The sequence below is a fragment of the Hyperoodon ampullatus genome, assembly GCF_949752795.1.
Source record: "Hyperoodon ampullatus genome assembly, chromosome: 14".
NCBI lineage: Eukaryota > Metazoa > Chordata > Mammalia > Artiodactyla > Ziphiidae > Hyperoodon > Hyperoodon ampullatus.
The window spans coordinates 66,494,833-66,509,219 of record NC_136927.1 but is presented as its reverse complement, the minus strand read 5'-3'; the positions used below and the strand labels follow the sequence as shown (position 1 = coordinate 66,509,219).

Below are 14,387 nucleotides of genomic sequence, written 5' to 3'. Positions count from 1 at the left end.
CTGCTCACCGCGACTAGAGAAAGCCCGCGTGCAGCAATGAAGACCCAACGCAGCCAAAAATAAATAAATAAATAAATTTATATATATATATTAAAAAAAAAATGCCCTCATGACTGACCCTCACTCTCTGCCAGCTTCCTCACCACAGCCCCACCTCCAACTCCAAAATCTTACCCTCCACCCCACCGCAGCTCCCCAGACATAACATGCTCTCACCATTTATGTTCCTGACCCTGCTACCCCCCACCCCGTGCCAGGAGCACCTTTCCCTTGTCCTTCTTGCCTGCCAAACCAGGTCCCATCTTCATCTCTGCTCAGATGTCACCTTTTCCAGAGAACCTTCCCTGACATTCATCCAGGACAGGCCAGGTGCCTTCCCTCCCGAGCACTCCCCCAAAGCACTTAGCACACTGTACTAACTTACCTCCCCACCAGGGACTAGTTACTTGAGAGCAGAGACTTTGAGAAATTCCCACCACAGTGCCTGGCACAGAGTGGGCACATAAGAAAACCCATGCTATTCCTACTATATAAAGAAATAACATTTAATAGCTAGTTATAGCACTAAATACTTTGGTTGAGGTAACATAAAATTCAGCTATTCAAAATTAAATGGTAATAAAAACAGTTAAAAGTGGATGCTTCCCAGGAGTAGGCCAAGGTGGGCCACGGGATGGATGGTTGCTTTTCACTAATAGCTGTTCTGTATTATCTGGTATTTTACTGTATGCATGCGCTACTTCAACCAAAAAACTTTTGTTTTAAATGTTATGAATAACACTTAAATAAGAGTCTCAGACAAATGAGTTTCAACCAGAAGTCTGAAAGAATCCAAAGAGAAAAAGAAAAGAAACAAAATACTTCATACTGCACAAATTAGGGATCTGAAGAAAACAACCTATTCAAGGAATCCTTTCAGCAGAATGCGGGCAAGCTTAAGACGTGTGCTTTGTCGCCATCTGGTGCTTTAGCAATAGAACAACACCCAAGGCCCCAAACAATGATTATGGTCATTGTTACAAATTTTTGAGCACTTAAAATGTGTCAAGCACTGTTGATGAGTGCTGTATACGCCTTTCTCATTTAATAGGGGATCTATGCATTAGGTCCTCCTATTACCTTAAGTTTACAGACAAGAAAACTGGGGCATTAGAGAGGAAACTGACTTGTCCAAGGTCATTCAGCTCTTAATGGAGGGGCTGGAATTCAGACCCAGGCAGCCTGGCTCCAGAGTCTGAGCTATACAACCTGTCTCTCTCTCTCAAGGGACTATTAAAAACGACCTGTTCCTGAATAAAACCAGCATCATGCCTACTCGTTTGCACAGACAGATCTAGGTAAACAGTACCAAGGGTCTGTGGCTTCAAAGCTCAAAATGTCGACAGCTTAGTTTTAATAGTGGCAAAAATGAGGGACCTCACAAAACATACTCTGGACCCTCAGGAAGCCCACCCAGATCTGAGGCTTCAGCTGGCCGCTTGCAGGGGATCTGTAACTCCAACTCCTGCGGCCCTAGTTGCACACTCACCCTCGCAAGTGAAGGCTGAACATCACCTCCTAAACATCCATCCCCTATCTGTTCCCCTCCAACTTTCTGTGCCCGACTTTCTAAATATCCTCCTGAGTGAAGGACATCAGTGCTTTTCTCAGTCCATTCTTCCCTACAACTCCCCAGCCTGAATCAGCAACCAAGAAGACAGTAAATCTCTCTCTCATCTGCCCTTTCCTCTCCAGCAGCAGCCCCCAACTCCCATCTCCTCTCAGCCTAGGCTTTGTAATCTCGCCAGACTCTGTGTCAGGCTACTGCGGCACACGCTGGCGACAGCCTCCATCCACACCAGGTCCTGGTAGCTGGGCCGGCATTTTCCACGTGCTCTCTGACCACCCCTCTGCTCCAGCCAACTCGCGGCCCCCAAAACACAACAAGCACTTCTAAGCCTCTAGGCTTAGTACGGGCTGTTCTCTCCGTCAGGAAGCCCATCCATCTCGTCAGTTCAGCTTCTCCCTCTCGACTGGTAACTCCTAATGTATCAACAAAACTTAAGAGTGATTTGAAAGTAAAACTTACCTTGATCCTTCGCTCCCCTCCAGCTGCTACCTCCTCTCTCTTCCCACCAGTGACCTCCAAATTGTGGAAGCCAAAGGACATTTTCCAGTGCTCATGCCCTTAACACTGGATAGAACCTTCCTTGTTCTAAAACACTCCCTTCCCTTCGCTTCCGGGATTCCCCTGCCCTCCCCTGGCTCTCTTCCTCCTTCTCAGCTGCTCCTCAAGTTTCATCCTCTTCTGCCTGACCATTTAACACTGGAGTTTTTCAACTCCTAGGCCCACTTCTCATCCATACCCTCTCTTCCTAGGCGATCTCAATCATGCCCATGGCTTCATCCAGAACCGCTATGCAGATAATTCTCAGATTTGTAACCCCAGCCCAGACTTCTCTCAAAGGCCACTTACATGATTCAAAGGCATTTTAAGCTCAACATCTTTAAGACCGAATTTATGCTCTTTCCTGCACAAACCTAATTCTCTTCCTGTGTTCCTATCCTAAGGAATGGCCCAACCATCCATCCATGTGGCAAAAGTCATAAGTCCAGGTGTTATCTTTTGTACCCCGCCAGCATTCAATCTTGTGCCATATTCCCCTGCGAAAGTCTGTCCTCCACAAGGCAGGAGAGAAACCTTTCCAAAATGAAAACTAGATCCTGATACTTGCTGCTTAAAATCAACTTCTCTTTAGAGAAAAAGCAAAATCTTCCCTCTGACTACCAAGGCACGGAGGCTTAGCCCCAGCCTTCCTCTCTAGCTTTCTCGCATTCTCTGTTCTTACACAGCCTCCTCGCAGTCTCTCAAATGTAATCTGCTCCCTAACTGCACAGGTCCTTTGCACATGCTATTTCCTCTGGCTAAAGTCCCTTCCCTCCCCGTCTCCTGGTTAAATCCTACTTTCCCCTTAGAATTCAGATCCATCATACCTTCCTTCATTCAATAAACAGCTATTGAGTACTACCACCTGCCAGGTGCTCTCTAGGTACTGGAAATACACAACAAATAAAATCAACAAAGTTCCTGCCCCCAAGGAGTTGTAATTTAGGGGTATATAGAGTGAGATTTAAGTTCAGAGATTTCTTTAGAAGTGCCTTCCCTGACCAGGTCAAAGTCCCCTATTTCACACCTATAACACCATACATCTCACCTTCATAAAACTTACCATTGTTATAAATAGTCATGTATATATTTATTACACGACTAATGCTTGTCTCCACTGTTAGAGGATACATTCCAAAAGGCAGACGCTCTCTTTGTTGTTCAATACTGAATCCCCGGTGCCCAGCATCATGCTCAGCACACAGCAGAAACTCACTAGACATCTGATGAATGACTAAAGGAATCATGTAGCAGCCAGCACAGATGGTAATTCCCCCTGTACAAGGTTGGAACTAAGAGTAAGTGTTCTCAGCAGACCGGGTGAGTGAGCAGCTCCCTCTTCTGCACTCCCCTGGCACTTTCCACGCACTACACGATACATGTGTCTCTGTACTCATACCTGGTCTCTCTGTTATGGTTCCTGTCTCTCACTAGATAATGAGCTCCTCTGCACTTAGCATAATACCTTGCACATCGCAGATGCTCCATAAAATGATTACTGCCTGAAGGAGTGCCTGCTTCTCTGCTATTCCCAGTAACTGGCTGAGTGCCTGGCCCTCAACAAGCACTCAGTACTTGTTGAATGGATATAGATATACTTAGCTTGCACTCACCATGTGCCAGATACTGAGCTAAGCACTTTACACTTATTATCACATTTAATTCTCACAACAACTCTATAAGGTAGATAATCTTATCCCCTTTCACAGATCAGGAAAGCGCCTGATTGACTGACAACCTGTGAACACTGCCTAATGTGTCCGGATTTCAGTCATTAGAATCTAATCTACCATCACAATTTTTGCATAGTATGTCTCCCATTTACTTAATATTTTCATTAAAACGAATACAAAATAACCCTCAATGTTCCTAAGTCTTATAAAAAGCTAAGCAATAATATCTATAGGGACTTCCCTGGTGGCACAGTGGTTAAGGATCCGCCTGTGGGGATTCTTAAGCCCACAAGGTAACATAGGTTTGATCCCTGGTCCGGGAAGCTCCCACGTGCCACGGAGCAACTAAGCCCGTGCACCACACCTACTGAGCCTGCGCTCTAGAGCCCGAGAGCCACAACTGCTGGGCCCATGTGCCACAGCTGCTGAAGCCGCGTGCCTGGAGCCCATGCTCCACAACAGCGGAGGCCACCGCAATGAGAGGCCAGCACACCGCAACGAAGAGTAGCCCCCGCTCACAGCAGCTAGAGAGGGCCCGCGTGCAGCAGCGAAGACCCAACACAGCCAAATAATAAATAAATAAAATGAATTTATTTTTTAAAAAATCTATAAAATTGCCGTTCTCACGTGCTTATGTTTTTAAAATATACATACACAGTACTTGATACCAAAATGAAAGATGTTCAGTCTTCATAACACCTAAAATCAACTCTCATTCCACACTCCACTGTTCCCAGAGCTGCACTCTACTCTCATATTCTTATTAAACCCCATTCCTCTCAGTTCTGCTGCTGAATCTCTTTCGACAAAATAACCAAAATCTCCCCTAACGATCTATCTGTGAGAACCAACTCAGTGCATCTAGCAGAACTGAGGGAGTTCTCTCTACTCAGCTGAAAGCAACAACAGCTGAGCAGGACACATCCCACTACATGGAAGTGACAGTAACAGAGACTCTCTCTCAATGGATTTCTTTAGTGCACACCTTTAATAAGGAAATTCACCAGCTCCAAAATGTCCATACAACTCCCTTCCTTCCACTGCTTACAATGTACACATCACACCATCACCACAGCACATTTCATAAGTGATTAAAATGAAGTACGTGATTAACCCATTTATTTTCCGATTAAGAGGCACATTTAGAAAGCTTTCATTTCTATTAAGCTAAAGTTTACAATTCAGTTGTTCAACAAATATTTGTGGAACATCCTCTTCATTAGGCATTAAGCAATGGGGATGACAGTAGGAGAAAAAATAAAATGTCAATGAACATGCATTTACTGCTACTACCATGTAACAGTACTCTTACATTTACCGCTACTACCATGTAATAGTAATACTAAGAGCTAATACTGATTACACCCATTACTACATGCCATCACCATGCCAACCAACCTACATCCATCACTTGTGAGCTGAGCGCTATAACTATCTCCATCTTGCAGATGAGAAAACAAAGATTCTGAAAGGTTCGGTAAGCTGCACAGGTTACTCAGTGGTATAGTTGTGAAGTCAAGATCTTGAAGCCAACCAATGTGACTTTAGAGTCTGTATTATGAACAAAAAGCCCACAGCTAATCACGCAATTACCCCCAAATCACACTGTACTGCAGCTGTCTGGATGGCTTCAGCCTATGTCTTCAGCCCTGACCAACGTGCCCTCAAACCCATTACATCAGCAGAGAACACCTACAGGGGCATAAGTTCAACCTAAATCCACATGCAGCTCTAAATCATGAGACAGATAAAAAGGCATCATATGAGGCTTCCCTGGTGGCACAGTGATTAAGAATCAGCCTGCCAATGCAGGGGACACGGGTTCGAGCCCTGATCCGGGAAGATCCCACACACCGCGAAGCAACTAAGCCCGTGCACCACAACTACTGAGCCAGTGCTCTAGAGCCAGCGAGCCACAACTACTGAGCCCGAGTACCACAACTACTGAAGCCCGTGCGCCTAGAGCCCATGCTCCGCAACAAGAGAAGCCACTGCAGTGAGAAGCCCATGCACCGCAACAAAGAGTAGCCCCCGCTCGCCGCAACTAGAGAAAGCCCGCGTGCAGCAATGAAGACCCAGTGCAGCCAAAAATTAATTAATTGATTGATTGATTAATTTTAAAAAGTATCATTTCAGTTAGAGTGAGAGCGCCTCACTCTTCACTCCTCCAGGAGGCCCCTGGACGGAATCCTATGGTCCCACAGAATTTTGAAACAGACCAGCAGAAAACTCTCATCCTGCATTCAGATCTGCCAAAATTTAACATTAGCCTAATATTCCAATTTTATCTCCTACACCTTACGATACAAAACCTCTACTAGTCAAGACTTCTCCATCCTGTCTCCCAATTGTCTGTTCTCTCTCTTTCCCAAACCCTTTACAGACACTGTGGGCCTTCCATACAGCATCTGCACCAGCATCGTCTGAACTCACCTGAATAAATTATAAATAGAAGCAAAACTTTTAAAATTATAATTATAATAATTATTAAATAATTATAATATAATATAATAATATAATTATAATAATAGCTACCATTCAAAGAGCCTTTCGTGGGCCAGTCACTTACTAGGCATAGTATGATTTCACTTTATCTTTACAATGATCCCATGAGGAAGGCATCACAACTCCCATTTTACAGAGAGATGGAGCCAGAATTAAAAACTTGGGCTAGCGACTCTGCTGCCTGTACTCTTTTCTCTTGAACAAAACTAATTTTATTAGGAGCTACATTGACCTGGAGGGTTTAAAACAACATGAGGGAAGTCTGTTTCATTAGCAGTCACACAGAGGAAGGAAATATTGGGCAGCAACAAGAGATAGCTGTCGGGAAGAAATCTGAATAAGCACAGCTCTCATATAGCAGGGATAGGGCCAGAGAGTAAATATTAGGCTTTTGGGGCCAGATAAGTCTCTTCAGTAATTACTCAACTCTACTGTTACAGTGCAAAAGCAGTTATAGCAATATGTGAGTGATGGGCGCTGCTGTGTTCCAGTAAACTTTTATTTACAAAAACAGGCTTCAAGCTGGATTTGACCCTGGGGGCCATTATGCAGAGGATGGTTGGCAGACACTGGACAATTTTCTTAACATTTCTCAGCTTGCGTTTCCTCCTCTATTACAGGATAATATTTCTGACCATACAGAATGAAGACAACTCACGATAACATATTCAGAGTACCTGGCACATATGAAACATTCAATAAATAATAACAGGGGCTTCCCTGGTGGTGCAGTGGTTGAGAGTCTGCCTGCTGATACAGGGGACACGGGTTCGTGCCCTGGTCAGGGAGGATCCCACATGCCACGGAGCGGCTAGGCCTGTGGGCTATGGCTGCTGGGCCTGTGTGTCTGGAGCCTGTGCTCTGCAACGGGAGGGGCCGCGGCAGTGAGAGGCCCGCGTACCACAAAAATAAATAAATAAATAATAACAATTACTGATTCTAGTCTCGGCCAGAGAATATTTAAGCCAAGGACATCAGAAACTCTCAAAGACTACTGGATTACATAGAAACAAACAAAACACATACACAGAGAGACATTCTGGCCCACTGGCAAAAATGGGACATTCTGAGCATCAAAAACAATAACAATTGCAATGGATTGCAAGACATCAACAGGGACTACCAGTTTTGACCAGGACAGAAATAAACGTACTGACTTTACCAGCCTGTCATAAATAACTATAAAACTGAACAAAACAGATGAAGCTGAGATGCTGGACAACAGACAGGACAAGGCCGCGACCCTTGAAAGAATGTAAACAGTATGACAATAGTACAAATGATGTGAGTTTAAAGAGAAATATATTGTTATAATGTCCCTTCCTTATTCGTGATGTGGCAAAATAATAATTCAAAGTGTACTGTGATAAGTTAAGATGCATATTACAATCTCTAGAGCAACCTCTAAAAAAATAAGTAAGCTAAAAAGCCAATGTAAGAGATAAACTGGAATACTAAAAAAAAAGAAAAAAAAAAGATTCAATCTAAGACAGGAAAGGAGGAGGAAAAAAATGGATAAACAAATAGAAAACAAGATGGTAAACTTAAACCCAACAGTATAGTTACAAAAAAATATAAATGAACTAAATCCCCATTAAAAGACAGAGATTGCCGGAATGGATAAAAAACAAGTCCCTACTATACACTGTGTACAAGAGATAGATTAGTGTGACAATACCTGAATCCACTGATTCAACTTGATCATAACTAAAAATGAAACAATCAGATATTATGCATCCACTGATAGGAAGCACACAGCACTGCCTATGAACTACTTCTGCCAAGAAAACTGACCCTGATTATAATTAAGCCTCAAGAGCTAACTATCAGTTTATAGGAATTAAAGAGATAAGGAAATATGTTCAAAAACAGCATGAGGGGCTTCCCTGGTGGCGCAGTGGTTGAGAGTCCACCTGCCAATGCAGGGGACATGGGTTCAAGCCCTGGTCTGGGAGGATCCCACATGCCGTGGAGCGACTGGGCCCGTGAGCCACAATTACTGAGCCTGCACGCCTGGAGCCTACGCTCCGCAGCGGGAGAGGCCGCGACGGTGAGAGGCCCGCGTACCGCGATGAGGAGTGGCCCCCTCTTGCCGTGGCTGGGGAAGGCCCTCACGCAGAAACGAGGACCCAACACAGCCATAAATAAATAAATAAATAATTTAAAAAAAAAAAAAAAACAGCATGAGGATGCAATCAATCAAAAGCAGAATGTGTAAAATTTTCCAGGACAAGTGACCTGGCTTGTTCCATAAATAAAAGATGGGGGCAGGGATTGTTATAGATGAAAAGGGTCTTGAGAAACATCAACAAATGCAATGTGTGAACCTTGTTTAGACCCTGATTCAAACCAACATTTTTTGTTAGCTCAAGATGACTAAACACAGACTGGGAATTAAATGACATTAAAGAATTATTATTAATCTTGCTAGGTGAAATAAAAGGACTGTCATGTTAAAAAAAGTATAGATGGGGCTTCCCTGGTGGCGCAGTGGTTGAGGGTCCGCCTGCCGATGCAGGGGACACGGGTTCGTGCCCCAGTCTGGGAGGATCCCACATGCCGCGGAGCGGCTGGGCCCGTGAGCCATGGCCGTTGAGCCTGCGCGTCCGGAGCCTGTGCTCCGCAACGGGAGAGGCCGCAACAGTGAGAGGCCCACGTACAGCAAAAAAAAAAAAAAAAAAAAAGTATAGATGTAAGTCAAATATGTCTGGTATTTGCTATAAAACACACCACCAAAAAATAAAATAAATAAGCAGAGGGAGAGTAAATGTAATAAAAATGGCAAAATGTGAACACTTGTTCAAACTGGCAAATGGTATGAGAAGAGCTCATTATATGTTCCCACCACTTTTGTGAATGTTTGCAAACTTCCATAATAAAAGACTGAAACAAAAAGAGCTGTTCTTTTAACTCGCACTAGACTGTAAGTTCTCTGAAGTAAGTGATTTTGACTGGTTGATCCACCACTGCATGCCCAGGGCCTAGCCCAGGGCAGTAAACAACCTAGCAATAGTAGTTCATATAAAACTGTCAATCCAGTGGGTCAGGTACTCACCACCCTCCTCACAAGAAGAACCAATGATCTTGAAGGAAGCAAAGGGCAGGAGCTCTGAGAGCCAGGGAGGATCTCAGGACAGGCCTGAGGCAAAGGGACTAAGCGGCTAATTAGACAAGTTACTGCTCACTAAAATGCACTGTCCTCTGCAGAAGATTACATTTCCCTAACCTGTTGAACCCAGACATGGCCAAGGGACTTGCTTTAGGCAAAGAAATGAGAAAGATAAAAGAAGTGGCAAGTATCTCTTCTGAGCAGAAGTTTTAAAAGCCATGCTTTCATTTGTACACAGTCCAGAAAGAGACTCCTCCATCAGGCTAAATCCCTTTTTTTTTTCCTTTGTGGGGGCGGTGCCCATGCCCTGTGGCATGGAATCTTAGTTCTCTGACCAGGGATCAAACCCGAGCCCCCTGTATTGGTAGTGTGGAGTCTTAACCACTGGACCGCTAGGGAAGTCCCCAGGCTAAACCTTAGACTGAAGAAACATGGAGCAAAGCCCCAGCTGACCCTTGATGGCCATATAGTAAGACCAAAAAATAAACTTTAGTCATAAGCCATTCAGATTTGGGGTCATTTCTACACTAATACAAGAAAGGAGAGGCAGGGCTTCCCTGGTGGCGCAGTGGTTGAGAGTCCGCCTGCCGATGCAGGTTACACGGGTTCGTGCCCCGGTCCGGGAAGATCCCACATGCGGCGGAGCGGCTAGGCCCGTGAGCCATGGCCGCTGAGCCTGCGCATCTGGAGCCTGTGCCCCGCAACGGGAGAAGCCATAACAGTGAGAGGCCTGCGTACTGCCAAAAAAAAAAAAAAAGAAAGGAGAGGCAGAATTCTAAAGATGCCATCTTTCAATATCCATCTACTGAATATTTATTTAAACTAATAGAGAACTGCCATGAAGGGATTTTGGAGGTGTAATTAAAGCCCCAAATCAGCTGACCTTAAAATTTAGAGACTATCCAGGTAGGCCTGACCCAAGCAGGTAAGTCCTTTAACAGCAGAGTTTTCTCCGACTGGGAGCAGGAGGTCAGAGAGGCTTGAAGAGTAAGAAGGACTCGACATGCCATTACTGACTTAAATAGGGAGGGGGAAGATGAGAAGAAATTCGGTGCCTTGAGGAGCAGAGAGCAGTCCTTGGCTTCACAGCCAGCAAGAAAACGGGGACCTGAGACCTACAACCACAAGGAAGTGGATTCTGCCAAAAACCTGAAGGAGCTTGAAGTAGATTCTTGCCCAGAGCCTCCAGGTAAGAGCCCACCCAGCCTGGCCAACACCTTCATTTCGACCCATGAGACACTAAGTAGAGAGCCTGGCCAAGTCTGCCTGGACTTCTGACCTACGGAACTATCCGGTCATAAATGAATGTTGTTTTAAATCACTAAGTTTATAGTAATTTGTTACACAACCTTAGAAAACTAATACACAAGGTTTACGTGAGAAACCTGGCGCTAATTCCTTACCCTAGCTGTCTGTGCTGCTGTTATGAATAAAATGTAAATTCACAATTTAAGACTGTTCCTAAATCCAAGAAAGGTTTCAGTTATGATGCATTTTCCTCCTCAAAGGTCCAAAAACTATATCGAAATGCCTGATGCTGTGACTGTCAGTGCTCAATAAAGGTGAATGCTCCCCATCTTGAACTCCTTTATTATTCATTAGGGACACATATAGGACACTTAACAAGTACAGTCTCACTGTAAACGTTTCAGTAAAAGCTACAGTAAAAGTTTCTAAAGAATCTATGACTTGCTCTCCTTTATATTCTACTAAAACACCTGGCATGGTCCTAATATATATTAGGCATTCAAAAAACAAACAAAAAAAAGGATCTGTCAGATTGATATAAGTATTTATTATATTGGGTCAGCCTTGGTTATCCTCAAATGAGCAAGAGTTAGTTTTCAAGTACACAAAAGGAACCCAGTGAAGGGATGAGGCCACCAAGACAAAAGTGGTCTTTACCTTTACATCTGGCAGCTGGGCACCAAGGCTGCTGAGTCCCACGATGGAGTAGAAAGCAGATTCCAAACTTGTGAAAGGGCGATCCAGTGAGGCTTTCAGTCTCTCCACGTCATGCCTAGTGAGGTAGTGAGTGGGCGTCAGAGCATGGGCGCTGGCTATGATTGTCAGGGCCAACAGGAAGACAGTGCTTGAACCTTGGGGGGAAACGACTATTAAATAAATACACTCCACACTATTCCAAAGTTCTATACAAAGTTCCAATGATGAGGCACACCAAGGTCTGGGAACCAAATTATGTGAGGGTGAGGGAACTGGGAGGTTCAACCTGGTGACACGCCTTGGGGAAGTGGTGGGCACAGTCTTCAACTCTCTGAACGACAGTCCTCCTAGCAGCCTCTGTGCCTCTAAAGCAAGGGACTCATGCCATTCCTGTCTCAAGTACATCTGTAACTCGTATGCCTCGTAGGACAAACCCAATCCTGAATCCTCCCCGTGGCCTTGCCCGTCCCAACCAGATCTCCTACCCCACTCTTTCATCTGTTGCTCTCTGCCCTCCTCTCTGTTCCTCTAAGTAGTCGTGTTCTTTCCCACCCAGCTCTTTTGCATGGCTTCTCCTGCTTAATTTCGACTTTCAGATTTTGAGTCTCTCTTCCTTAAGAAGCCTCCCAACAGCCCTCCTTTGGATGAGGTCCGAGGACTATAAAGTAGCAAAGAACGAGGTTTCTGGGGCCAGGTTTAAATCCTAGCTCTGTCACTTCTTAGCAAGGTGGCCATGGCAGTTACAATGTGACTAGCTGTGCTTCAGTTTTCTCAAGTGTAATGTGGGATAATAACAGTATCTACCTCAGGGTTGTTAGGATTACATGCGTTAATACAGAAAATGTTAGTGACTGGCACATATATAGGTAAGTGCTATATAAATGTTAGCTACTCCTATTACATTATTGTTGTTGTTGTTCCTATATCCACTCACAGCAACCTGCACTTCTATGTAGAATTTTTCACAACTAAAATTAGTAGTGTAATGTCTGATTCCTCTGCTAAACTGTAAGCTTCATGAGGATAGAGACCGTTGCTTTTATTCATCCCAGTAATTCCAGGTCTTGCACATTGCTTGGCACATAGCAGTACTGAATTAATATTTGCTGAATAAATGGAAAGAAAAATCAATCCTCATGCATTATGCCCCAGGGGACAGAGAGAAATCATAGGAGTGGAACATTTCTACTTTTCATTTGGAAAACAACACTTTCAAATGGGCAGCTTCATGAACAGTCGGCCTTCCAAGTAACAGTAATCACAAGGTTAACATTAGTGATTAATTCTCCTTTGCCTATAGCGTCAAATTTGGTTTGAACTAGAACCCCTTAAAAAAAGGTATTTTACAAATAAGAAAACTGAGGACCAGAACAGCTTGGAGATAGCCAATCTTGGACTCAAACCCAGATCTATGGAGTTCACACTCCACTATTTTTTAGAGAATGTTGTAGAAGGGATGCCTACACTAGGGGCATGAGTCCTAGTGCTATTTAAGCCCTCGTGTGTGTTAAATAACCTGCAGAATGCAAAAGCTCTTGAAAAAAACTAGAAAGAGATCTATAATGTGGATCATCATTCATCAAATATTTATTAAATACTTACTATGTACCAAGCACTATTTTTGGTATTAAAAATACAACAGGAAACAGAACAAAAACCCCTAATCTCATGGAGTTTACATTCCAGTTGGAAAAGACATTACACAAAATAATTATGAAACATTATTTATCATATTAGATGCTGTAAAGTGCTATGGAGAAAAATAAAGCACAGAAGGAATATCGGGAAGAGCTGTAATTTAAAGTATGGTAGCCTGTGAAGCCCTAAGAAATAAAGGTATTGTGTGTAAACCTGAAGGAAAAGAAGGAGCAAGTCATAAAGATATTTGGAGGGAAACTATCCCCCAAAAAGCAAGGGCAAATACCCTGAATCAGGAGTGCAGATGGTGTTTTTTGCATTAGCAAAGAGAACAATATGGCTGGAGAGGATTAAGCAAGGGGTGAGAAGTAGTGACAAGGTAACAGACAGCAGAGGCCAAATCCAGAGGGCATTATAGGGACTTTGGCTTTTATAAAGTGAGATGGGAGCCACGGGAAAATCTTGAGCAGAGGAGTGACTCGACTTACATTTTAACAGAAACTTTGTGTTGAGAATAAACAATACTGTGTTGAGATTATAGAGAAGTAAGGATAGAAGACTACTGCCATAACCCAGGAAAAAAAGATGGTGGTGGTCTAAGCCAGGGTGACAGCAATGGAGGTACTGAGAAGTGGTTGAAGTCTGGCTAGAACTCAAAGTTAAAGCCAGAACTGATAATGGGTCGAAAGATGTAAAAGAGGAATCAAGATACTTATGCTGGGCTTCCCTGGTGGCGCAGTGGTTGAGAGTCCACCGGCCGATGCAGGGGACGTGGGTTCGTGCCCCGGTCCGGGAAGATCCCACATGTCGTGGAGCGGCTAGGCCCGTGAGCCATGGCCGCTGAGCCTGCGCATCTGGAGCCTGTGCTCCGCAACGGAAGAGGCCACAACAGTGCGAGGTCCGCGTACCACAAAAAAAAAAAAAAAAAAAAAAAAGATACTTATGCTGAATCCCCAGTGCCTTGAATATATGCACGCACTCAATACCTTAATATCTAGTGAGTAACTATGACTAGCTTTTGCCAGCTCGACTGTAAGTTCCCCTAACACAGCATCTGTGCCAGAATCCTGATATTCCCACCTCATATTAATCATAACAACTGCAAGGTCTAAAATTTGAGCGCTTAACATGTGTACGGTATGCCCACACTATGCTAAGTAGTTTGCATCCATTTAGTCATTAAATCCTCACAACATCCAAGTGAGTGCGGTTTACAGACCATGAAATTGAGTCTCAGAAATAGTTACCTGCCCTAAGACACATAACTAGCTGAGAACCAAACTGCAGGAACTCTATTATCCTCAACCTCTCAAATAATGGAGCAGTGAGCTCATTGACTTATTCATTTTTACCTGGGGCAAGTTACTTCCCT

At 43.9% G+C, this 14,387-nt stretch overlaps 1 protein-coding gene across 1 annotated transcript in view; it reads right to left on the bottom strand.

Moving 5' to 3' along the window:
* RPN2 (ribophorin II) overlaps positions 1-11,782 on the bottom strand; it is a gene marked incomplete at both ends in the record, with an annotated part of 47,398 nt that extends 35,616 nt beyond the window's left edge. The window contains one exon of the mRNA XM_079719746.1: positions 11,339-11,782. Coding sequence (XP_079575872.1) covers positions 11,339-11,782 — 444 coding nt within the window. The remainder of the gene's footprint in view (positions 1-11,338) is intronic.
* Positions 11,783-14,387: the final 2,605 nt, after the last annotated feature.